General features: G+C 49.6%; 1 protein-coding gene across 2 annotated transcripts in view; it reads right to left on the bottom strand.

The window, feature by feature from the left end:
• RSBN1L (round spermatid basic protein 1 like) overlaps positions 1-24,962 on the bottom strand; it is a 473,016-nt gene that overhangs the window by 195,052 nt on the left and 253,002 nt on the right. For both annotated transcript variants that reach the window (XM_069628044.1, XM_069628045.1), the window contains exon 4: positions 5,052-5,189. In XM_069628044.1, coding sequence (XP_069484145.1) covers positions 5,052-5,189 — 138 coding nt within the window. The remainder of the gene's footprint in view (positions 1-5,051; positions 5,190-24,962) is intronic.

Consider the following 24,962-nt stretch of genomic DNA (forward strand, 5'->3'; position numbering starts at 1 on the left):
AGCATTTGTTGATCACCATTAGTTTGTCTCTTAGGGGAGTCAGATTTGCTCTTTGGACTGCCTTCTTCAGCTTGTTTTTCTAATCCATTAGTTGTTGTTGATTTAAGTTCTGAGAAAGGTCCTCTTTTCATGTGTTGTTCCATCTCCTTTGTTTTCCATATTTCATTTATGTCAAACCCAAAGGAATTCAAGATGGCACCAGTATTGAGAGTCACAAATAATTTTGGAAGCTATGTGTAGTATCACACGGTCGTTTTTTTCATCTTCAAATTCAACTACTTGGAATCTTCGGAAACTACAGTTCTTAGTTGTGGAATGTGATGTAATAACCTCATCACATTTTTCCTATTTAGTAAGAGACCATCTTTTTCTCTCACTATTCGCTCTAGTCGCAGGAGATATTTCCCCAGTTTCTTGTTACATCGAACTTGGTGACCAGAATCATTACTGAAAGCTGCATTCGCTCTTACATTGGTCTGAGTTTTCTCAGACATTGATTGGTGGAGATCAGAAAGTGTCTTTTGGTGCAGCGGTGAGCATTTAGACTGTGGCTGAGGAAAGGACTCAGTTATTTTAGGGTCCTTAACTCCAGTCTCTACCTCAATGTTAGGTGTTGCTTTGGTTAACCCAACGTCCATTAGGGCCATTTTGGCCTCCAGAGCCACAAAATGTTGCTCATATTTCCACAAATCCAAATTGTGAGATGTGAGCTTCAGATTAGGCTGTTCTCGGTTCTTAGTGGCTACAGTTAACGCTCTTTTGGCTTCAAGAGTGATGAATTTGGTTGGGACTTCCACTATTGATTGTGGCATGTTACCATCTTGGTTTATTGATTCCATTCTAAAACATCTTTGCAGGTGTACGGGTTCCTCACTTGCCAGACAGCATGTTTTGATGGCAGGAATTTCTCGAGAGGGAGGCTGCCTCTTGCGGATTTTCTCATCTACAGACGACTTCTCTTCGTTAAGTGGAGGGCTAAGGTCAATGTTTATAAAAACATTAGCGGACAAGCACTCCTCGTTCAATGCAGAGTCTGGAATCTCGGTCCAGCCACTTTTATCACCTTCGCAATGTTCATACGTCGAGAGGTCAAGAAGAGCCTCTTGAGAACTCTCATTTCCAATTGTGTTGCATTTTTCTACTTCATTGTTATTCTTTTGTTCAGCAATTGCAGGAGTCATTTGATTGCAGGGATTAGCATTTGCTATGGCCCCATTTGCTTGCTTAGTGGTTCTTGTAATGCTGAAACCTTTGATATTCCTTAAGAATGATCGCACACTTGATCTTTTTTTGGGTTTTTCTTTTTCTCATGTTCTTTGGTTTTTTCCCAACTATTATCCCTTCCGCCTTGTTATTTTTTGCAGACTCTATTTTTTTTTTGTTCAAAGATTGGGAACACTTCTTTCGAGATTGAGACAGTTTTTTTTTTGCAAAGCTGCTTCAACACCTAGTTCGTCGCTGCCAATAGATGTATTATGTTTACCTTGACTCACAAGGGCATTTTTAGAATCGGGCAGTTTTGCGGATGATACAGCTTTGCTCCCCCGAGCTACTTCAGGATTGACAGTGGTTCCAACACGGTCAGGTCGCACTGAAGTTGGATCATTAGTGCATCCAGGGAGTTCTGCGAGCAGTTGGCGCAAATTCCCATTTCTTTCCGCACATAGAGGGGCACCCTCTGTTCGTATAGGTGTCTCACTGTCCTCTTCTTCCCTACTAATGCTAATACTACTAACTTTCTGATGATCAACTCCGTTTAGTCGTTTCAGTTTCTATTTACATTTCAACAGAGGATCTTTCCTTCATCCATTGCCACTGCTTGTCTCTTGAAGTCGTGGGTTCGCGTCTTTGTCCGTATTCAGCACTGCGCTTTGAGCATACCGATCAGATGGGTTTGTAGCTGATATCATCTCCACACTGACATTGTGGCACTCTTTATTCTCTTTAGGGGCCTGCTCCGTTATTGTGGAGTTCAGCTTCTGCGATTTCATCAAAGCAATCGCTTCTCGAGCTCTTCTGCGAACAGCCGTTTGCCAATTGCACTGTTTTTAGTATGTTCCAGAATTATCTTCACGTTTGCCTCAGATCTTAGATGTTCGTCTGCCAATACTTGTTTAGTCATGTTCATGTCTTGCTCCACATTTATCATTTTTGTATTCAGCATAGCTAGCAGGGTGGTTTGATCTTTAATGTTCTTATTCAATTGTTCATATAGTTTCATATATGGCAGCATAGATATTGTATGTGCCGCCATTATTAGTGTATTTAGCTCTCTGGTAATTTCTTTTTAAAGACATTCGGCCATGTTTTGTGTTTGAATGTTTTTTTTTTGGTGTTGAGCTTTGACCTAGATGTTTTTGATTTTTCCATCCATGGATTGCTTTTCTTTGTGAATCGATCGTCTATTTTAGTGCCATCTGAGAGTAAGGATAAATAAGACTCACATCCGTCTTCATCCAGACCAGCTAATTGTCGTTTCTCAGCATGTCTTTTTTGCGATGCAGATAACTGGTCTAAATAATCCTCGTTTATGGAGTCAAGTCTTTTCATTTTCGCCCTGGGTTTCAACCACAAGTTCCGTTTTTCATTGTGTCCCCATATTTCAGGTAACTGATTTAAAGCATTCTTCACCTGGGGCGCAGGGGCACTTATCTCCTGCTCTTGCGGATTTTGATGTTCATTAGTTGATACTTCCACCATGTTTTCGAAGGTAGGATGGCTTCCCAATCTGGTGTTTATTTCGATCAGATCTTTTCGTACCTTATCTACCGCGGTAATCGAGCTGCGCCGATTTGGACTCCTCACATCACATAGTGGTTTGTCTGGTGAAATAGCTAAACTAGTCCAGTCAGCATTGTATGGTGTACAAGTTTCAGCATCAGTTGTCGTTTCACATGGGGGATTAGAGGGGCTGTTGCCGGTACTCCATTCTGCTTGTACTAAGACAGTGTTGTTATACGTGTACGAGTCATTACCAATAGCCCCGGTAATACCCCCGCCAGTGGGCCAAACCATTGAACCAGCACCCTCATCCCCTTGACCATCCATCCCCTTCATCTGAATCTTCACGTAGTCCAGTGCGAGTTCCGCCAAAGACTGTAGTGTCTTAACAGACTGCGGCTCAGCTACTCCACTTAGGTGGGGAGCTGCAGCTGTTTGCGGGATATTTACATATATACGACACTCTGCAGTATCAACGGAGTCGGCAGCCAGAAACACCTCAGACACGGCATGACTCACGTTTTCTCCCTCAAAGTTATCATTAGTTACGTTGGCTATTAAAGGTGTCGTAACCATGGAGAATGTAGGCGAACTACTTGCCTGACAATCAAAAAACTCTCCCGAGTTTTTAGATGAAATTGAAGCACAGGTCCTTTTACGGGACCGGTTACCGCTTACCAGGGATGCCGCACGATATTCAGCGTTCTCTCTTCCGCCGGCAGCCAGAAAGCGACGCTGCCGCCGCGTGAGTGGATGCATGCCTCCATCGTCTCCCGTTTGCTGGAGCTGCACAGCTGCCTCATTCAGGGCAAGTTCCGAAGGGCCAGGCTCCGGTGTGATCATTAGGCTCACAGTTCTGTGATCTGGAGGGAGCGATGTGGAATACGGGGCCCTCACGCAGACTGGTACTTCACTCAGTATGGAGCTCCCGGCACCCCCGCGCACCCCTGGCAACACTGACAACAATCTACGTTGCTCTGCGACCGGGGCTGAGTATTTAGCAGCAAAATGAACTTCCTTACCAGGAGGTAGACAGCACGCAAAATCCAGAGTTTCCAACACTGACAACACTCAGCTTCACATTCCTACTGCTGGATTTTAAAATGAGAAGTGCAGGGTGACCACCATGTCTTAAGAAAACTCTTAATCACTGAGCTATCCTATCCTCCTGATAAAAGGTTTACTTTAGAAAGACTGGTACATAAGCAATAATAAGAGAACATGTGCACAACCAAATTGCATACCATATTGATGAAATCAGAATTAATTAATCCAGGGCCATTTGCAGAAACCACAGTAGTTTATCGTGTTCCATTACACATGTACATGCGTCATATATACAGTCATAGCCCATGTTTGGGATCTTGGATTTTACTCTGAACCTTCTTCAGAAGAGATCATTAAATGCAAGCAAAGATGGATTCCTTCTCCAGTTTGATAGATGCTAAACCTTCTTTCCTTTGTGTAGCTTTAAGATACAACTTTTGCCAAACATCAAATAAATCTGAGCAAAAAAAAAAAAAAAAAGGTCAAGTTGCAAGCTACTAAGTCCCTTGCACCGGACTTGAATGCAGCCCATCATTTTGGGTTCGCCAAGAGAGAAATCGCTCATCAATGACGAGTGAAAATTCAGTGGCATGAATGTTTTCAGCAAATGATCAAATGGACCATACAACGGTGTGGTTAAATGGATGGCGTGCAGCAGGAGTTAAAAGAACACGACCAAGGAGCTCTCTCACTTTGGCGGTTAGTAAAATCCATAGCTGTCCATAATACTGATGCAAAGGCTTGAAAGTCTATCGCTCCAAAGGCACTAGCGGATACCAAAAAAATGAGAAAAAAGATAATAAAGTCAATCAAGTGAGGCCTACCAACAACTGGTATAATAATAATAATAATTTAGCATTTAAATAGCGATACGAACCCTCAGGTATCTGAGCGTTGCTTATTATTACCCAAGGTGTGTGGTGCTCATTTATCGACCTCGGAAAGGATGAAAGGCCAAGTTTGGCCCTGCCAGGATTCGTACCTGCGCCAGCAGGCTCTGCACAGATGTCAAAGCAAGGGCTCTACTCTTTGTGCTGTCGGACCAGCTAATAATAGGTTTCCAGAAGTACATTCGTGATAACTCAGTTCTCGAGTTTGATAGAACCACTTAACATATCACAAATCTTCCCATTCCCTTATCCTTGAGCACTGAAAGTAGCATGATTACATTCCAAGGAATCTAAATCCTTTGGCATCTTGAAATAATAATGAAAGTGGTTTACCACTAATCGTGGCTGCTACGATTTAAACAAATGCAACAATAAAAAACATTAATAACTCACTTTCAAAAAAGGGGATTCTTCCAACATATCTAGGAACTCTGGGAAGTAATCCCCCACCTCCTCATCCACTGCTCCAACCAGGCTGATTTGTCGCATCGCACCAGCTCTATAAGTGCCATGGGAGTAAGTTCTTTTAACCTAAACGGGAATAAATATACACATTAAGATAATACTGAACAATATCATATACTTGTCATAAGGCATCTTTTTGCTTTAAATACATGTGTTTCGTAGTGTGAGCAAACTGTCTCTATACTAGCCACTAGGGAGGATAGGGGAACGATAGGTGCCACCCGCACCATGATATGACCCTCAGTGGTGCCATAGCGAGGACCCTTCACAGTCCTTCCTTGGTCAACTCTAAAGGGTAACATCAACCCAAGCCAATGCAGGAAACAATGTCCTTCAGGATTGGGGCCAATCTAACAACCCCTTTCTGCTCAGGACCCAACAGTCCCAAAACCTCAAGAACAGTGTGGCCAGAGCCTGTGTTTCAGTGTATTAGGAAAAGCGAGCAGTTTACTGGGGTTGGTTGGTTAAGGCCGTGGTTCTGTGCAGGGAGCACAGACTGAGCACCTCCCGCAACCACAAAGCCTAGAATGGAGTGTTGTCAGAGAAGGCGGGGAAACATTCAGATGCAAGTTAACAGTCAGAATGCTCACCTTCAGTGCATGGATGCCAAGTGCTCGCAAACCAATAGGTGGAGGACAACAGAATTGGATCGATGGGTCACTTTGGCCAGGACAAGGGGCAAATCTGACAAGACCTGGCAAACACCTGGGTGACACAGCCCACCAGCCACACGACTGGGGAGGAGGTGGCACTCTGACCTAATAATAATAATAAACCTGGGATGGCGAATTACAGGCCTTGAAGGCACAAACCTATTCAGTTTTCAGGCTATATCCACTATTAATATTCATGAACTCAATTTGCATGCACTTAGAATTAAGGACCTTTAATGAGGGATATCCTAAAAACCCAAAAGGTTTTCTGCTGTTTAAGCCTGGAGCTCGATGCCCCTTCCTTAAAGCAATCTGAGACTTCGTGATGGGCGAAACAGTGCCCTGCGTGGATGCTCAGGGGTTAGTGGGAGTTTAGATCCAGATTTTAGGCCCCATATCTTAGTTTGGACAGAGAATGTGTTTCATCCCTTCTTCCTTTCACTGTTAGTACCTCATCTCCCATTTTTCAGTTGCACCAGACATGAAGGGGATTCTCAAACCATGACCCTGAAGTTATGTGATACCAAACTCAAGCTTGACACCCCAACTGGCCGGGAGATATCCCAAAAGAGATTGTTTCAATCCTGTTAAAGATACAGATCCCCGGAACCGTGGGTCTGTCATATTGGCCTTTTGAAGAAAGCGATCTCGCCAAAATGGTGTATTACGTTAAACCCCCTTTTGTTTTTTTACCCTTTTTTCTTAAAAATGTAAGAATAAAGACTTATCGAGATTACCACATGATTATCAATGCTCTGCTCCTCACTCATCTCGAAAGTAGCTGCTTGCAAAATAATCAACCTTTAAACATTGTTTCTCTTTTCAATTCAGGAAAAACATACTACTAAGCAATTTAAAAAAGTCAGAAAAGGGCAGCAAACTTACTATAGTACACCCGATACTCATCGACCTTACACTGCCATATGTCAAGGATTGCTAACAATGCCATCAGTTGGCAGTATTTAGACACTGCATGAACAAGTTACCCTTCGTAATGTTCTGATGAATGCAGTATCCCTCTCACAGATTGCATATCTCTTGAAATGGCATTCAGGCGCAGACCGTTTTGGAAGCTTTTCAGAGGTACTAGAGGCCAGGTCAGGGTTCTGCACCCTCTCAGCCACTCACAGTGTTAATGTTATGCTACAATACTCGTGTACTAGGCCGAATCGCTAACACTAATGCATTGAAACATCCTGTATACACATACTGACCAGCGCTCAGGCCACAGTTCAAACGTTTTACCAAGACGCAGGAGCTGAGGAATGCACACATGCCATACATACAGAAGATGGGAGGGTTGAGTACTCGGGAAGAAATACCATATCCAACAAAATTAACATCACAGACGATAATTCACTTTCATTTAATGGACACCTCCTAACAACAGATTCTTCATCGTTTCAAAAACTCCCACTTCAATGTAGAGCGTATACAGAGCAGAGTACATGAAATTAGTCTTGCACCAGGCATCTTTGCAGCACAGAAAATCCTACCAGAATATCTTCTCCAGCCAGAGTCATTAGTCAACATTCGCAGAGACTACCATGTTGCTGTTGGACATACCTCGCAGTGGAACTCCTCAATGCAATACCAGAGTTAGCTTCTTGGGACCAAGCAGGCCATAATACTCTTGGCAATATCTATATTATCCAAACATGTTTTGATAACCGGGATAAAGACAGTCAATTTAAATAGGTCTCTCGTTTGATGCACATTTCTTCTTATTGGGTCCTGCATAGCCAACTAAGGGCTGGCCATCCGGAATGTACTCTGCTCTGGCCACATAATCTCAAATCCCTCTTAAGATCTAATACATGAATGAACCTGCTCTTTCATCTTAGAAAAATGCAGTGGTGGAAATAAGCGCAGGCAGATTGTTGGCAGTAAATGAAATCCTAAAACCACATCCTTCTAAAACGGCTCCCTCTCCCAGACGGGAGACACTTTTGAAAAGAGCCTGAAGCTCAAACATCCTTCTTGGCTGGGGTAATTGACTGGAAGAATGCAAGGGGCTAAGAGACAAAAAGGCTTCAATTAAGAGGCCATCAGAAACTAAGAACGAGACTGAGGTCCCAAGATGGAACTACAAAACTGGATGACGATTGGAACTGAAAAAAAAAGAAATTGAGGCAAGACCGGATGTATAACTTTGAAAATGATACATCTGCCAGACACCCCTCAGTTCTATCAACATTCAGGCCTATTTGACCAGAGCAAGACACCATTTTAACACTGAGGAAATGGGGCAATTCCTTACTGCGACAGAAACTTGAAACCTTGCACCTCTTACTGGTACAAATGGACTTAGTGGGTTGTGTGAGAAACCTAGGGATATTCTCCCATGCAGACAATGAGAATACTTTGATCACAAAACTGGTCCCTAAAATACTCCTTAATGGGCTCAGAGTGCATGAGATCCTGGAACTTGGCGAAGAAAGTGCCCTATGATCGCTGACTGCTCCTACCTTGTGGTTGAGACACAGTTTTCTGAGGTGCCAGGGACCTGGCCAGGACTCTATGGAAGGAACAAGTTACTTACCTGTAACTGTTGTTCTCCAGCATGGGTCTGGCATGGATTCACATGCTCATGAATATTCCCCGTCGTCAGGCTGGGAATCCTCGGTAAAGAAAAAACCAGTATCAGTTTCGTTTCTGATCTGTCTTTCGTAGCAATAACCAATCACTGGTCTCTGCGTCATACTGACCACAGCCAATGACTGCCCTCTACCTAAGCACCGCCTCTGGCAGCCATCTTCAGATTTGGAAGCACGTGAAGTGGCAGTATGACCAAGTGAAGAGCCGCAGAGGGGTAGGCGGGAGGGTTCGCATGTGAATCCATGCCAGACCCATGCTGGAGAACAACAGTTACAGGTAAGTAACTTGTTCCTTCTCCAGCATGGGGTCTGGCATGGATTCACATGCTCATGAATAAAGAATACATAGCAGTACACACATGCACAACCACGGGAGGTGGCAAAGGCTCAACATTAAGCATCACATCAACTCAACATTAAGCATCTTACCTCCTCACCAGGCTCACCTCAGGCGAACAGGTTGCGCAGCACTGCTTGGCCGACCCTGGACTCCTCCCTGGAATCCCGGTCGACGCAGTAGAATTTCGTGAAGGTGTGCGTCGACCTCCACGTAGCAGCCCTGCATATGTCCAGCAGGGGCACACCAGATAGGAACGCCGTGGTAGCTGCGATCGCTCTGGTGGAATGGGCTCTCGGACGGCCAGGCAGCGGTCGGTTTGCCAACCGGTGACAGTACATGATACAGCCGGAGAGCCATCTGGAGATGGAAGCCTTCGAGAGAGCCTTCCCCTGATTGACAGGTCCAAAGTTCACAAAGAGTTGTGACGTCTTCCGAAAACCCTTCGTGCGATCCACGTAGAACTTCAGCGCTCTAGCTACATCCAGCGAGTGCAAAGTCCTCTCAGCCGGCGACGAAGGCGACGGGAAGAACACAGGTAACACCAAGGGTTCGTTGAGATGGAAGTCCGACGGTACCTTGGGCATGAAGGAGGGGTGCGTCCTGAGCACTACCCTCGTGTCGTGGAAAGTCAAGTACGGGGCCTTGCAGGAAAGGGCCTGGATCTCACCCACTCGTCGTGCGGAGGTGATGGCCACGAGAAAAGCTGTCTTCCACGATAGAAACTTCAACGGGGCCGAGTGCAGAGGCTCGAACGGAGGTCCCATGAGCTTGGTCAGCACCACGTTGAGCTCCCACGCCGGGGCCGGAGCCTTCACCGGCGGGAACGATCTGAATAGTCCCTTCATGAACTCTTTCACCAGACGATGAGACCACAAGGACGTCCGACCCGTGGTTCTGGTGTATCGGGAGATCGCAGCAAGATGAATCTTGATGGACGCGTGTGCCAGTCCAGCTTTGGCCAGCGTCAGCAGGTACGGCAGTACTTGGGGAGCCGTAATCCGTAGAGGGTTAATCTTCTGTGCGTGGCACCAGACAGAGAACCTCTTCCATTTGTGTCCGTAGCATTTAAGAGTCGAGGACGCCCTGGCCTTTGCAAGAACCTCTCTGCAATCGGCCGGTATGTCGTATCCTCCAAACTCTAGCGCTGCAGGAGCCAGGCCTGCAAGTTCAGCGACTTCGGGTCGTGGTGGAGGATGGCGCCTCCTTCCCTGGAGAGTAGGTCTGCGTCCGCCGGCAGCTTGATCGGCGGGGACGCTGACAAGTCCAGAAGGTCCGGGAACCATATCTGCCTCGGCCACGCAGGTGCGACGAGGATCATCCTGCACCGTGACCTCTTGAGCTGGTTGACGAGCCGGATTAGCAGAGGCAAGGGAGGGAACGCGTAGAGGAACAGGCCCTCCCAGGGGAACGAGAAAGCATCGCCCATGCTCCTCGTCTGGGGAAACCTGCTGGCGAACCTCCGGCACTTGGTGTTCGTCGCCGTCGCGAACAGGTCGATCTGGGGTGTGCCCCACCGTCGGAAGAGGCGATCCACTAGATCCTGCCGTAGTTCCCACTCGTGGCACGAGCGCAGCTCCCTGCTGAGTGAGTCGGCGATGGTGTTTTTTATCCCTGCCAGATGAAACGGCACCAGAAAAATCCCTTGGGCGACGGCCCAATGCCACAGGTCCTGCGCCTCCTTGGACAGCGCTGGGGACCTGGTTCCGCCCTGTTTCCTGATGTAAAACATGGTGGTGGTGTTGTCGGTGAAGATCCTCACCACCTTGCCCTTCAGGGACGGAAGGAAGGACCTGAGGGCCCAAAACACTGCACGGAGCTCCAGGACGTTGATATGCAGGGACTTCTCCGTCGGGAGCCAGAGTCCCCTCGCGTGCAGATTTTCGGTGTGCGCTCCCCACCCTTCCAGGGAGGCATCCGTGGTCACAGTCTCCTGGTGGGCTGGGGTCTGGAAGTCCATGCCCGCCGTCAGATGCGCGCGGGTGCCCCACCACCGTATCGCTCGCCGGAAACTCTCGTCGAGCTTGATCCTTTCCTCGAAGCTGCCCGTCGTCTGGATCCAGCGCGCATCCAGGAATTCTTGCAACGGGCGCATCCGGAGCCTGCACATGGGAATGAGGTAGATGCAGGAAGACATCATCCCGAGGAGGGACTTGATGGATCTCACTTTGGCCGCGTCGGCCACCAGCATCCGTTGCACCTTGCCCAAGATGGTCCTGGTCCTCTCCTCCGACGGGGAGGCCAGAAGGGACACTGTGTCGAGCCTCGCTCCCAGAAACAGTGCGACTTGCGCGGGCACCAGGTGGGATTTGGTGTAGTTCACGGAGAATCCCAGGTCCGTGAGGAGTTGGACGGTCCTTGCCGTGTGGACCACGGCGAGCTCCTTCGTCTTGGCGCGGATGAGCCAGTCGTCCAGGTAGGGGTAGACGTGAATCCCCTCGCGGCGCAGCTGCGCCGCCACCGGTGCGAGGCACTTGGTGAATACCCTGGGTGCCGACCGCAGTCCGAAGGGAAGGGCTTTGAACTGGTAATGCCGCCCTTGGACCACGAACCTGAGGAATTTTCGGTGCCCCTTTAGGATTGGAATGTGGAAGTAGGCATCCTCCAAATCCAACGACGACAGGAAGTCTCCTTCCTCCAGTTGACCCAGGACGTGCTGTAAGGTGACCATCCTGAACTTCTGCGCCTTGATGAACTTGTTCAGCCGTCGCAGGTCTAGGATGGGGCGCCATCCTCCCGTCTTCTTCTTCACGAGGAAGTACCGCGAGTAGACTCCGGAGCCCCGAAGCCTCTTTGGGACGAGTTCGATGGCGCCCTTTCTGAGCATCGCCTTTACCTCCAGGAGAAGTTGAGGGACGTGAAGTTCTCTCCTGGCCACGGGGGGGACGCGCGGGCACCTTCTTTGAAACTCGAGCGCGTGGCCCCGGGCCAGGGCATCCAGCACCCAACGGTCGGTGGAGATGGACTCCCACACGCTGACGAAGCCCGCCAGCCGGCCTCCCACCGGGGTGCTTCGGTGGGGGCCCGACCCCACGGCTGGTTCAATCCTGCTTGGACGCGGCCTTGCCGCCTTGACCTCCTTGGCGACGACGGCGGGGTCCGCTAGACTTGCCTCGTCCTCTGTAGGCCTCTTGCGACGACGAGCGGGCCGCTTGACGGTAGGAAGCGAAACCGCCACCGGAACCTTTGGAGGCGCCCTTGCCTCCGCCGCTCCGAAAGGGCGTCCGTCGTTGCTGCAGGACTCCCAGGGCCCGGGCCGTCTCAGTATCCGCCTTGATGGCCTGGAGGGAATCGTCCACCGTCTTCCCAAACAGGTTGTTCCCGTCGAAGGGCATGTCCAGGACTCTGGTCTGGACGTCCTGCCGAAAATCCGTAGCTTTGAGCCATCCACGACGTCGAAGGCAAACGCCGTTGCCTAGCTGGCGGAACCCCGCGTCGGCGATGTCCGTCGCCACGGTGATGGCGTGGTCCGAAGCCACTTCGCCTTCCTGGAGGATCTCAAGGGCCTCAGCCCTCTTGTCGTCCGGCAGAAAATCCAGCAGGGGAGCCATCTTGTACCAGAGCTCCCTGTCGTAGCGGGCCACGATAGCCAAGGCGTTGGCCGCTTTAATCGTCGTCGCTGCCGACGAGATGACTCTACGTCCCATAGCATCCAATTTCTTTCCCTCGCCGTCCGGCGGGGAAGTCGATGTGGAGGCCGCACCCCCCCCCCGCTTTCTTCCTGGCCGCCGCGGAGACGACGGAGTCCGGGGTAGGCTGCGCCCGGAGGCATAGGGGGGCCGTGTCCGGGACCCGGTACTTCTTCTCGTACCGGTCTCTTCTAGCTGGCGTCGTGGAAGGGTTCTTGAGGAGGGAAAGACCCTCATCCCAAATGTCGTCCAACAGAGGCACTGCGAGGACCGTCTTCCTCTTGGCCTCGCGCCGCTGATAAAGGAAGCCTTCCTTTTTCTTCTCCTCGGGGCAGAGTTGAAAAAGCTCGGAAGCCCTGGAGATCATGGAATGGAAGGATCCGATCTCGTCGGGCGGAGAAGCCCTGGTGGGGGGCGACGACGGAAAATCCTCGTCGTATGCCTCGTCGTCCGTACCCGTCGCTGCCGTGTCAGTCCCCGTATCATCCCCTCGGGTGGACGGGGAGGAGGGCTGGACGGGGCGCGACGGTTGAAAAGGAGGTGGAGGATGGATCCTTCTTTTCTTGGCAGGGGGAACACCAGAAGGTCCCGGTTCTGGATCCCCCGACGGGAGAGGTTCCTCCGTCGGTAACGGTAGCCTCGTCCTTATCTCAGTGCATAAGGACTGTATGGCCAACAAAATGGCCGCCGAGTTGTCTCGCGGCGCTGGCAGAGGGGAATCCGACGGGCGAGCAGGGGCCCCGTCGGCATCCTCGACGATGTCGTCGTCGTCGCCTGCGTCGGCACCCATTCCGACGGGCTGGTCTTGTTCCACGCCTAGGCCGTGGCTTAAGACCTCGACCAGCTCTTCTTCTGAGGTTGAGGCCGAATCTACGACGACGCCCTGCCCCCCCTTCTTCTCCACGGAGGTTTTCACGGGGGTCCTATCGATGGGCATAAAAGAAGACTCCCTCCGAGGAGGCAGGGAGATTCTGGGCCCTGAGGTCGCCACCACTGGAGTAGCCTCCACAGGCTGGGCCAGGGCCGCCGCGACCGTTTCGATAGAGGGCTTGGTCGGATGGATCAAGGCCTTCACCACCCTAGGTGCGCTCACCGCCTTGTCCTTGAGGGAGGGGGCACTGCCACGCTCCTCCTCTGCCTTCGAGCTCGACCGGGGCCTCTCCAGGAGCTTCGCCGGGTGCTCGGCCTTCCTCTTACCCGACCCAGAGCGTTGGCTCGTGGTTGATGGTGCCGGGGAGGGTGCGCCCTGCCTGGCGCCCGTAGAGCCCGACCGTTCGGCGCTCCCGGTGCCAGCGGACTCGCGGTGCTTGGCCTTATGTTGGGCCCCCGTCGCCGGGGCGCCCTCAAAGGTCTTAGAAGACCGCTCGGATTTCTTCTTCTTCTCGCCAGACGGGCTCTTACCCTGCAGCCAGTTGGCGAGACGTTGATGACGGTCCTTCATGGTCCGTTCCGACATGTCGCCGCAAAACGCACAGTCCTTCTCCACGTGCGTTTTGTCCTCATGAAGGCAGTAAAGGCAGAAAGAGTGTTCGTCCTCCTTAAAGACGTTCTGCAGCTGGCATCCAGGGCAGACCCTGAGCAGCTTTCCGGGCGTCGAGCTTCCCTTCTCCTGGGCCATCTCCGAGACCGGGCCTGAGAAGCTTCTGGAGTCCTCCGAAGCGTAGCTCGACGAAATCTTCACCCTTGAGGGGCACAGATGAATCCGACACGGGTCCCCGTAGATCGGATGTAGTATCGGTGGAGCTTGAGGCTCTTTGACCGAAGAATCGAAGTTTTTGTGAAAAAAGCGCGAAAAAATAGCACTAACGCTCGAGAGCAATAGCACGAGGATCCCAACACATGAACGTGCGGTAAAAATCTGAAGATGGCTGCCAGAGGCGGTGCTTAGGTAGAGGGCAGTCATTGGCTGTGGTCAGTATGACGCAGAGACCAGTGATTGGTTATTGCTACGAAAGACAGATCAGAAACGAAACTGATACTGGTTTTTTCTTTACCGAGGATTCCCAGCCTGACGACGGGGAATATTCATGAGCATGTGAATCCATGCCAGACCCCATGCTGGAGAAGTAATTTGCCAGGTCTGCCTAATTTGTTACAAATCTGCATAATATGGAAGAGAAGATGTTTCGTGCCAAAGACAAGTTTTGTTGGAGCGACATATGTTGGCGCTGATCCTTACACGCTTGCCACGAAAGGATCTCTCCCTATAGAGGCACTAGGGGTAGACCCGGGTCGCGGTTCCGGGGTGCTAGCCAAGGATGTGGCAGACTCAGTGTCTATGGTCCCACTTGATTCTGGCAACTTATAACGACATTGTGACAGGTGTAGGCTCTGATGATTTGAGCAGCGTCACAACAGACTGGTATTTTAAAGTAGGCTTGGCAAGATTGGACATCTTCAGCAAGCGCAGTCCTTCTCAAGGTTGAACTTCAGTAGTCCTCAGTGACATGATTGACCTTTCCCATGGCTACCTCGATGAGGGAGCCTTGGTAAAGGCCCTGGAAATGTTATCCCCACAATGATAAACCTTGGTGCAGTCGGTCACATTTTTAGCCCTCACTGAGGGAACCTTGGAGCAAATTTTGGTTTTCTAATCCCCCAATGGGGAATGCTTGGTCTTACTGGTTTTGAAGTTAGCCCCTTTGTGGGGAACCTTGGGACAAGTCTTGGAAACGCTACAGCCAGAACCGTCCACTCTCAGGACTAGAAATCACTGAGAGGAGATCCCCAGCCCAGGGTGATGTGAAAATGAATTCATGTACCGGTCACAGTCGTTTCTCGTGATGAAATCCTGGAGGTGCTTTGGAGCCAGGCGGTGGAAAACCTTGCTCCAACACTGAAGCCGATGTGTTAGGGCTCAAACCGATCATGCGTTGCACTACAAACAAGCGATCCACAGGCACTCTGACCCCAGACTCTAGACAGATTAAATGCGTCCGCTTACATGCATGGACACCTGCAAGAAAGGCAATAAAGCCTTTATGTGCTGGTATAAGCGGGAGAAAAAAACCCATTGCAAAGCCAGAGAAGAGGGCAGACAATGTTGTGTGAGGACAAAGAAAAAAGGTAGGAACAAACACCTGGTGCCGCACATGGTTCCATCCCGACAGCGTGGAGAAAACAACTGAATGGCGAGGCCTTGAGGCGGAGATTGGTGAGGTGGGACATGTTGCTGCAAATGCACAGGGCCCCACACCAATAGAAAAAGGACATTCTTTGTACTGCTAGAAAAAAAAAACTCTCCAGTCCCACCTCGCAGATATCACTGGTGACTAAAGGCCAACATAAATGTTGTCCAATGCTATCTAGTGACGTAGACATCCTTGTGACCAGCTGCCGAGTGTTGTGCCACATTTGTATTATTTTTTATTTTAATGCCAGAGTTGGCAAATACAGCTTGTTGTTATGAAAAATCGACTGGTTCTAGTGGAAGCACAAGAGAATTGCTACACCAAAGATCACAGAAATCAGTAGATTTACACAACACAACAGGCTTCTACAAGCTGACGTAGAAGCCTGTTGTGTGGCATTTTGTGGCATTCCATCATGGTTGATGTCTAAATGCTGTAGAAGCCTCTTGTGCCAGCTGCAGGAAGGAAGTGGCAGCACGTGTGAACACATGTCCGGATGGAATATTTTTTTGTGGCATTCCATCATGGTTGATGTTAGGATATATTCATTAGAGAGCACCAGCAACAACGTTGAGGGCACCTGGATGGAATATATGTGATAACAAGATTGTACTGTGTTAAAAAGTATTTTCATTGGGCTTGTCAACTATTTCTACAATCTATTTGTTGAAGGATTTGAAGATTATGGTGATCACTTCTAATTTCCACAGGAAACCAAGCTCGCAGCAAGAGACATCTCCTTTCTTGGCATGCTTGTTTCTTAGCTAGTAATTCTATTCCAAGAACACAAGAATTAATTTTGCTTATTAGTTTCTAGGATAGATTAGCCACAGGGTGGCGTTCATCTTCTGTAACATGTTTCAACATGGCTCCAAACGCTAGAAAGGAGGCATCAGTTTCAACAAGAAATGCATGAGGAGGGTGCAGATGACGCAAGATAGGTGCCCTAACAATCCTTCTTAAAGTGGTGAAACATCTTCAGCTTGTTTTATCCATGCAAAGGCCTTTCTTTGTTTGAACAAGTCAGTCATGCTAATTGCAAGAAACGAATATTGCTTCATGAACTTTCTGTAAAAATGTGCCACACACAAAGTTCAGTCAGAACATTGGAAAAGACCAGTCCAGGGCTGCTGTAATCATTTGGGGTCCATGGCTGGCATATTGCCAGACACCGTATAACCCAGAGCAGTGCTCCAGATAAGATTTTGAGTGGGAGTATTTTACTCCCTATTTTTTAAAGTTGTGAGTAAAATGTAAGTGCATTTCCCAATGGGAGTATTTTATAAGGGAGTAAAAATATGTATTAACTGAAAAACAGAAATGTTCTTGTAATAATTATTTGTTTCCACGTCGTTATTCATGCAAAGGTTTACTTCTTCCGATGAGGCATATCCATGGAGCTGTTTGGGTGAAAGCAGGGGTACAAGGTCATTCGTGTCTGCTTCTTATTTTTTGTTGTGGTATTTCTTTTTACTCCTTATTTACATTTTTGGGAGTATTTGCCCATTTTTAGGGAGTAAAAGTGGTTGATTAACCCCTTATCTGTAGGGCTGCCAAAGAGGCCACTGATGTCAGATGAAACAAACATTTCTCGGTTTAGCTAAGAGACTATGTTGACGTAGACTTTTCGAAACCTCATTGGTGTGGCAAGTACGGTGACAGGGATCATTAGAGAAAAACAGAACACCATAAAACTACACGACTGAGTGAATCAAAAGTTCTAAGAATAAATGGTACATAAAACGCTGAAATGATGCAGGAACAATGATCAGGCCGAAGGGTATAACCGTATACTCTTAATGGCCAAAGGGCATATGGGAAGACATCTTCAAATTATTATATACAACCAAGAGTATTACTCTGGATAAATTATACATAGCGACATTCATTCGTTTTCTGAAATGTTTTTGATCTTTTTTAGTATTTGAAACTTACGTAATGATACATATTTTGCCAGTGTTTTAATTTACCACATTTTATTACATTTCATTTCAGTAAACACCCTCTTCCTACTTTTGCTAACACTTAAACATACAAATACTTAAATTCATGTATACAACACATCCATTAAAATGTACATTTACAGTATTTTAGTGATTTTGAATCATTTCTCTCATTAGTTAAAAAAAATATGTATTGAACATGTACAATATTTATTTCATCTATATAAAATCTATCCAACCTGTTTGTTTATTTGGCACTTATAAAGCGCACAAAGCCCAGAGGAATCTAGGTGTATGACCTCATATCTGTGGCCACGTCTGCGTCAGGAATGTAAATTATCCGCAAGACCAAACAATTACAACGAAAACACACAGATGCACACACATACGCACTGGACAAGTTTATACTCCTGCATAATACCCAACAGTTTTCTATATAACAAACTATTTACAATCTTTATCGGAAATCAAACTCCAACACTTGACTCCCCGACATAACAAGCCATACAAAATACTATTTCAATATGTCTGGTCACAGAAATGTATGCACACACCAAATCGAATTCAATGCGAAGAATATGTAAAACTCATTACACTCACCTTGTGTCACACTGTTGACTTTTAATAAAAGTGTTTCCTCTAGTTCTACAAAACTGATGTGATTATACATTTGTGTCCCTTTTTTATTTTCAGATTATATATTTGCAATCATATTTAAACAGAAACACAACTAATATACCTATTGTTATTCACATTTCTGTATCTCAAACTTTGCTTTCCTAACTCCTTATCATTGCTATATTAATAGTTACTCACCGTAGTGACTAACATACTCTTAGTCCATAGTCCCCTACCATCCACCTTGCTATGGAAGACAGACTGATAACCTGGTCTTGACTCACCGAAAGTAACAAACAGGGCGTCCGACTTGCGGAATTCCTTGGTCCTGTCCAGGTAGTATTTCACAGCGCGTCTGACGTCCAGACAGTGCAAGACCCTCTGAGGCTCATCCCTGGGGTCGGTAAGACAGTCTCCCTGTTGAGATGGAAGGAGGAGGTCACCTTGGGTAGGAACGCAGGGTGTGTTCGTAGGACCACCTTTTCCCTGTGAAAAGTGGTGTGGGGCTCTGATGCCACCAAAGCCTGAATCTCGCTGATCTGCGAGCGGAGGTGATGCCCATGAGTAGAGCTGTCTTGACCAGCCTGAAGTCCGCGGACGCCACTGGTTCGAATGGTTTGTGCGCCAAGGAGTAAAACACAATATTGAGGTCCCACGCAGGGTGTGGTTTCTTTATAGGCGGGTAGAGTCTGTAGAGGCCCGCCAGATGTCGCTTGACCACTGGGTTGGAAGAGGAGAAGAGGCCTTCCCCCGAATTCCTGTAAGCCCCTATGGCTGCCAGATAGGTGCGTCATCTGTCCACCTGTACGCCGGAGTGGGCGGGGTGTGCTGACAAGGAGAGCATGTCGTCCAAGGTGCACCATCTCCTCAAAGTCGGCCCAATGACACAATCTAGACCATTTACTCATATATTGGCTCCTAGTAGCCTTGCTTCTAGCACCCGGTATGATCTCTAGGTTAGCTTCAGAGAGGTTCAGTGACCTGCTCAGGAACCACGCTGCGAGGGCTAGATTGTGAGGGGCGCGAGTACCCTGCCCCCTGCTGGGCCAGGAGAGGAGCCGGCCCCAGCGGGAGGTGAATGGGTGGCCTGTCCGATAGGCTGAGAAGCTCAGAGAACCACGGTCTCGCCGTTCACCATGGAGCTATCAACGTGATGCTGAGGTGACTAGATTCCTTTATCGTGAAGATCACCCTGTGGACCTGGGGTGTGGGCGGGAAGGCATATGCCGCCATGTCGTTCCACAGTATATTTAATGCATCGCCCAGGGAGCCGAAGCCCTTCCCCTGCCAGGAGGCAAACAGCCGGCATTTCCTGCTGTCCCGGGAGGCAAACAGATCCACTTGAGGATGCCCCCACCTGAGGAAGATCTCTTTTAGTACCAGGTTGTTCAATTGCCACTCGTAATTGTCCGCCCCCAGTCTGCCTCCAGGTTGGACTCCCCCGGGATGTGGACTGTTGTGAGGTAGATGTTGTCCAGTGCCCATTCCCACATGCTGACGGCTAGATTGCACAGTGGAGGAGATCTAGTAGCCCCCTGCCTGTTGACATAGTACATGCTGGTGGAGTTGTCCGTCCGCATGAGAGGGAGAAAGGCCTTAAGAGCCAGATATTGTCATGATCTCTGCTTCCAAAAGGTCAGGGTTTTCCCAACTCCATTGGAAGCAGATCCATAACCCAGGTTCCGAGTGCCAACCAGTCCCAATTGGGACCTTTTGGACCCAGTCCTGGCGCGAGTGGCACCAGGCTCATAAATATGCCCAGTCCCAGCGCTGGAAGCGCCGGGCTCATAATGCTTGTGTGGACTTACCTGCAGCAGACCATGCTGCTTACTTGCCTGCCAGTTGAGCCTCTGATCCTCTTCTGTTTGGAACTACTTTTCCTGTTGGGTGGGGCAGGAGCCACTCCCTAGATTCAGAACACTGGAACTCTTCTGGAAAGCAGGAACTCTTTTCTTACCTAGGCGTGGCTGTGGAAGGAGACACCTAAGCACTACATGAGGCTATTTAAACCACACCCGATGGATGAATCTTGCTTTGCGTTATTCTGCATCCTCTGCAGCAGAACGCTCATCGTGTCTTCTGCATCTGATCCTGGGCCTAAGGAAAAAGGCTTACCATCCTGAATCCAGTCTTCAGCAACACCTATAAAGACAAGAAAGAACAGGTTAGCATTACGGTCTTCAGTGACAGCTCTTCACTTACCTGGTCCATCGGCTGTCACCAACGCCTCGCGCTGCATTCCGGCATCTGAAAGACAAAGGCTTACCTACTCTTCGTGCGCTCCGGAGGTCTTCACACTGCATTCCGGCATCTGAAAGACAAAAGCTTACCAACTCTTCGCACGCTCCGGAGGCCTTCGGCGCTGCATCCCGCATCTGAAAGACAAAACAAGGTGCGTTTAAAGACTTTGGGGAACTTTAATACTCACGTGCCATTACTCCTTTCCACATCTAACCCAGTGGGTATTCCGGCACCCTGCAGCCGCTCCGAACTTGTACCTGCAAAATAAAAAGACAGTTAGAGCGCATCGTGAAGCAGGCAACAAGCGCTTACTTACGTGCTTCCAGGCGCTTCTATTCATCACACGGGCTCCATCTTCAACTCACTTCAGCCCGTCATCCGCCATCGCCGGAACCCTGCAAAACAAGAGACATCATTACTAAAGACTTTAAAGACATTAGAATTACTCGAAACTTACTGTTCGTGCAGTAAACGACGGACAGCAGTCCTCTGAAGTCAAGAGGCCTGCTCCCCTTATCCAGTGAAGAAACTGGTTACAGCACCCTGCCCCGAGGCAGATGGAGAGCACGGCGTTCACTTACCTAAGACATTTTACCCTTCGAGTCAGACATACAGTGCACAGAGGTCCAGCCCAAAGAGCCAGCCGTGTGTTACACATCACCTTTGAAGATACGGTATACGCCCAGTCAAGACCGGCGCCTCTACGGGAATCAGGTGAGCGTTACAGATATATGGCCTTCAATTCCAGCCAATTGATGTGGGACTCCTGTTCCTGCCAAGTCCAGACACCATGGACGCTGTGGCTGTCCAGAGTGGCTTCCCAGCCCTCTAGGGAGGAGTCTGTGGCAACAGTGACGTGAGGAGCCGGCTGCCAAAGGCCTACCCTGCCGCAGGTTGGAGTCCGCGGACCACCACTTGAGGTCCGGGTGGAGAAAGGGAGGAATGTCGACTGGCTCCTCTTGGGAGCCTTCTCCTGATTCCATGAGGCTGCGAAGTGCATCTATAAGACCGTGCCCTGGAGAGGAAGTGTGAGGTGGCTTTCTTGATGGTCACCACCTTGTCCTCCGAGGGAAAGACTCTCTCGGAGCTCGTGTCTGAGATGAGGCCCAGGAAGGTAAGGGTCTGCGTGGGCTGTAGCAGAGACTTCTTGAGATTGATAGTGAACCCCGGGTCGTGGAGTGTATTCATCAGTGCAGAGGAGGTATGGTGAACCGGGTATGGGTAGACATGGTGGCCCTGAGGAGGGCTGCCAATGCATTCATCAGCCTGGTAAACACCCTGAGGGCTGAGTTGAGGCCAAAGAGTAGTACCTTGTATTGGAAATGGCAGCCAATGATACTGAACCGCAGTAAGGAATGATGCGGCTGCCAAATCGGAACATGTAGGTACACGTCCATCAGATTCAGGGAGCACATCCAGTCTCCCATATGCAGTGTTTCCGCAATAAGTGCTGGCGTAACCATCTTGTCTTTTTGCAGAGGAAGGGAGAGGATGAGGGTGGAAAGGTCCAACAACTCTCAGGCCAGCCTGGTTCTTCTTCTGCATGGCGAAAATCCTGGAATAAAAGTATTCTTCCACAGCCTGGCTCTCGACAAGCGACCGGATCTCTGACAACAGAGTTGCTGTCCAAATCTGTAGGAGAGCAGGGGAGGAGAGGAAAGTACCGGTAGGCGGTACCCTGTGGAGACTACAGAGAGGATCCAGGGGTCCGAACAATTCTGGCGCCAAGAGAGTGTCACGACCCTCGCCCAAAACCTCCTCTGGCAAACCCATTATCCAGGTGGAGTCAGGACTCGGGCCTCTAGAGCCTGGCATCCTCTTCAAAAGCCCTCCTGGGGCCAGTCTTGGAGCCTATGGCGCCAGGCTCATACACCATGAAAAACAATGTGCTTGGGAACTACTTTATTGTATTGTCAGCCAACATGGAGGCATCCACATAGCTTGGTTTCCAAGAACCAAGCTATGCGGTCTAGTGTTTTGTGTGTGGTAGCCTAGGGACTACTTCACCTGGACTATTTTGTTGGGGCTATTTAAAGCACACCCGAGCAAGACAACACGCTTCGCGTTACTTTGCAGCTTGCAATGTGACGCTTACCGTGTCCAGCTATTCCCTCGAACCTCGGAGAAGCAGAACCTGCAAGGAGACAAAAGGAACATCATTAGCAGCAGCATCTTACCTGCAGTCTTCATCTTTAAACACTTGCAGCTACTGAGAACAGCTTCTTCTAATCTGCACGCCTCCCGGACAGAATTACCTGAAAGAGGAAGATAGAGGCAACATTAAAGAAAGCAGTAGAGACATTTACAAATTACGAACTGCTCAAAAGGCTTACCTGGCTGGTCGCCTCTCGGCTGGCACCACTCCGGACATTCCACTCGCGCTAAAGAACACTGCGACCTACAAGGAATGAAAATACAGGTTAGCAAAGGCAAGACTTCGCAGCGCTGCGCATACTTACCGCATCATAGCGCTCTTAATGCGCTATCATTTACCCAGTTCGTCGCGCTGAAGCTCTGCATACCTAAGGGAGAAAAAAAGACATTTTAAACAAAGAAAGGCATGCAGGATAGCAACAAAACTAAAGAACAGCAATAAGACCTACCTGAACTATATCAAACGGGCCGGCGTCAGTGAAGTAAGGAACAAGTTACTTACCTGTAACTGTTGTTCTCCAGCATGGGTCTGGCATGGATTCACATGCTCATGAATATTCCCCGTCGTCAGGCTGGGAATCCTCGGTAAAGAAAAAACCAGTATCAGTTTCGTTTCTGATCTGTCTTTCGTAGCAATAACCAATCACTGGTCTCTGCGTCATACTGACCACAGCCAATGACTGCCCTCTACCTAAGCACCGCCTCTGGCAGCCATCTTCAGATTTGGAAGCACGTGAAGTGGCAGTATGACCAAGTGAAGAGCCGCAGAGGGGTAGGCGGGAGGGTTCGCATGTGAATCCATGCCAGACCCATGCTGGAGAACAACAGTTACAGGTAAGTAACTTGTTCCTTCTCCAGCATGGGGTCTGGCATGGATTCACATGCTCATGAATAAAGAATACATAGCAGTACACACATGCACAACCACGGGAGGTGGCAAAGGCTCAACATTAAGCATCACATCAACTCAACATTAAGCATCTTACCTCCTCACCAGGCTCACCTCAGGCGAACAGGTTGCGCAGCACTGCTTGGCCGACCCTGGACTCCTCCCTGGAATCCCGGTCGACGCAGTAGAATTTCGTGAAGGTGTGCGTCGACCTCCACGTAGCAGCCCTGCATATGTTTAGCAGGGGCACACCAGATAGGAACGCCGTGGTAGCTGCGATCGCTCTGGTGGAATGGGCTCTCGGACGGCCAGGCAGCGGTCGGTTTGCCAACCGGTGACAGTACATGATACAGCCGGAGAGCCATCTGGAGATGGAAGCCTTCGAGAGAGCCTTCCCCTGATTGACAGGTCCAAAGTTCACAAAGAGTTGTGACGTCTTCCGAAAACCCTTCGTGCGATCCACGTAGAACTTCAGCGCTCTAGCTACATCCAGCGAGTGCAAAGTCCTCTCAGCCGGCGACGAAGGCGACGGGAAGAACACAGGTAACACCAAGGGTTCGTTGAGATGGAAGTCCGACGGTACCTTGGGCATGAAGGAGGGGTGCGTCCTGAGCACTACCCTCGTGTCGTGGAAAGTCAAGTACGGGGCCTTGCAGGAAAGGGCCTGGATCTCACCCACTCGTCGTGCGGAGGTGATGGCCACGAGAAAAGCTGTCTTCCACGATAGAAACTTCAACGGGGCCGAGTGCAGAGGCTCGAACGGAGGTCCCATGAGCTTGGTCAGCACCACGTTGAGCTCCCACGCCGGGGCCGGAGCCTTCACCGGCGGGAACGATCTGAATAGTCCCTTCATGAACTCTTTCACCAGACGATGAGACCACAAGGACGTCCGACCCGTGGTTCTGGTGTATCGGGAGATCGCAGCAAGATGAATCTTGATGGACGCGTGTGCCAGTCCAGCTTTGGCCAGCGTCAGCAGGTACGGCAGTACTTGGGGAGCCGTAATCCGTAGAGGGTTAATCTTCTGTGCGTGGCACCAGACAGAGAACCTCTTCCATTTGTGTCCGTAGCATTTAAGAGTCGAGGACGCCCTGGCCTTTGCAAGAACCTCTCTGCAATCGGCCGGTATGTCGTATCCTCCAAACTCTAGCGCTGCAGGAGCCAGGCCTGCAAGTTCAGCGACTTCGGGTCGTGGTGGAGGATGGCGCCTCCTTCCCTGGAGAGTAGGTCTGCGTCCGCCGGCAGCTTGATCGGCGGGGACGCTGACAAGTCCAGAAGGTCCGGGAACCATATCTGCCTCGGCCACGCAGGTGCGACGAGGATCATCCTGCACCGTGACCTCTTGAGCTGGTTGACGAGCCGGATTAGCAGAGGCAAGGGAGGGAACGCGTAGAGGAACAGGCCCTCCCAGGGGAACGAGAAAGCATCGCCCATGCTCCTCGTCTGGGGAAACCTGCTGGCGAACCTCCGGCACTTGGTGTTCGTCGCCGTCGCGAACAGGTCGATCTGGGGTGTGCCCCACCGTCGGAAGAGGCGATCCACTAGATCCTGCCGTAGTTCCCACTCGTGGCACGAGCGCAGCTCCCTGCTGAGTGAGTCGGCGATGGTGTTTTTTATCCCTGCCAGATGAAACGGCACCAGAAAAAT

This window comes from Ambystoma mexicanum, chromosome 12, assembly GCF_040938575.1.
Source record: "Ambystoma mexicanum isolate Mex_15411 chromosome 12, UKY_AmexF1_1, whole genome shotgun sequence".
NCBI classification, from domain to species: domain Eukaryota; kingdom Metazoa; phylum Chordata; class Amphibia; order Caudata; family Ambystomatidae; genus Ambystoma; species Ambystoma mexicanum.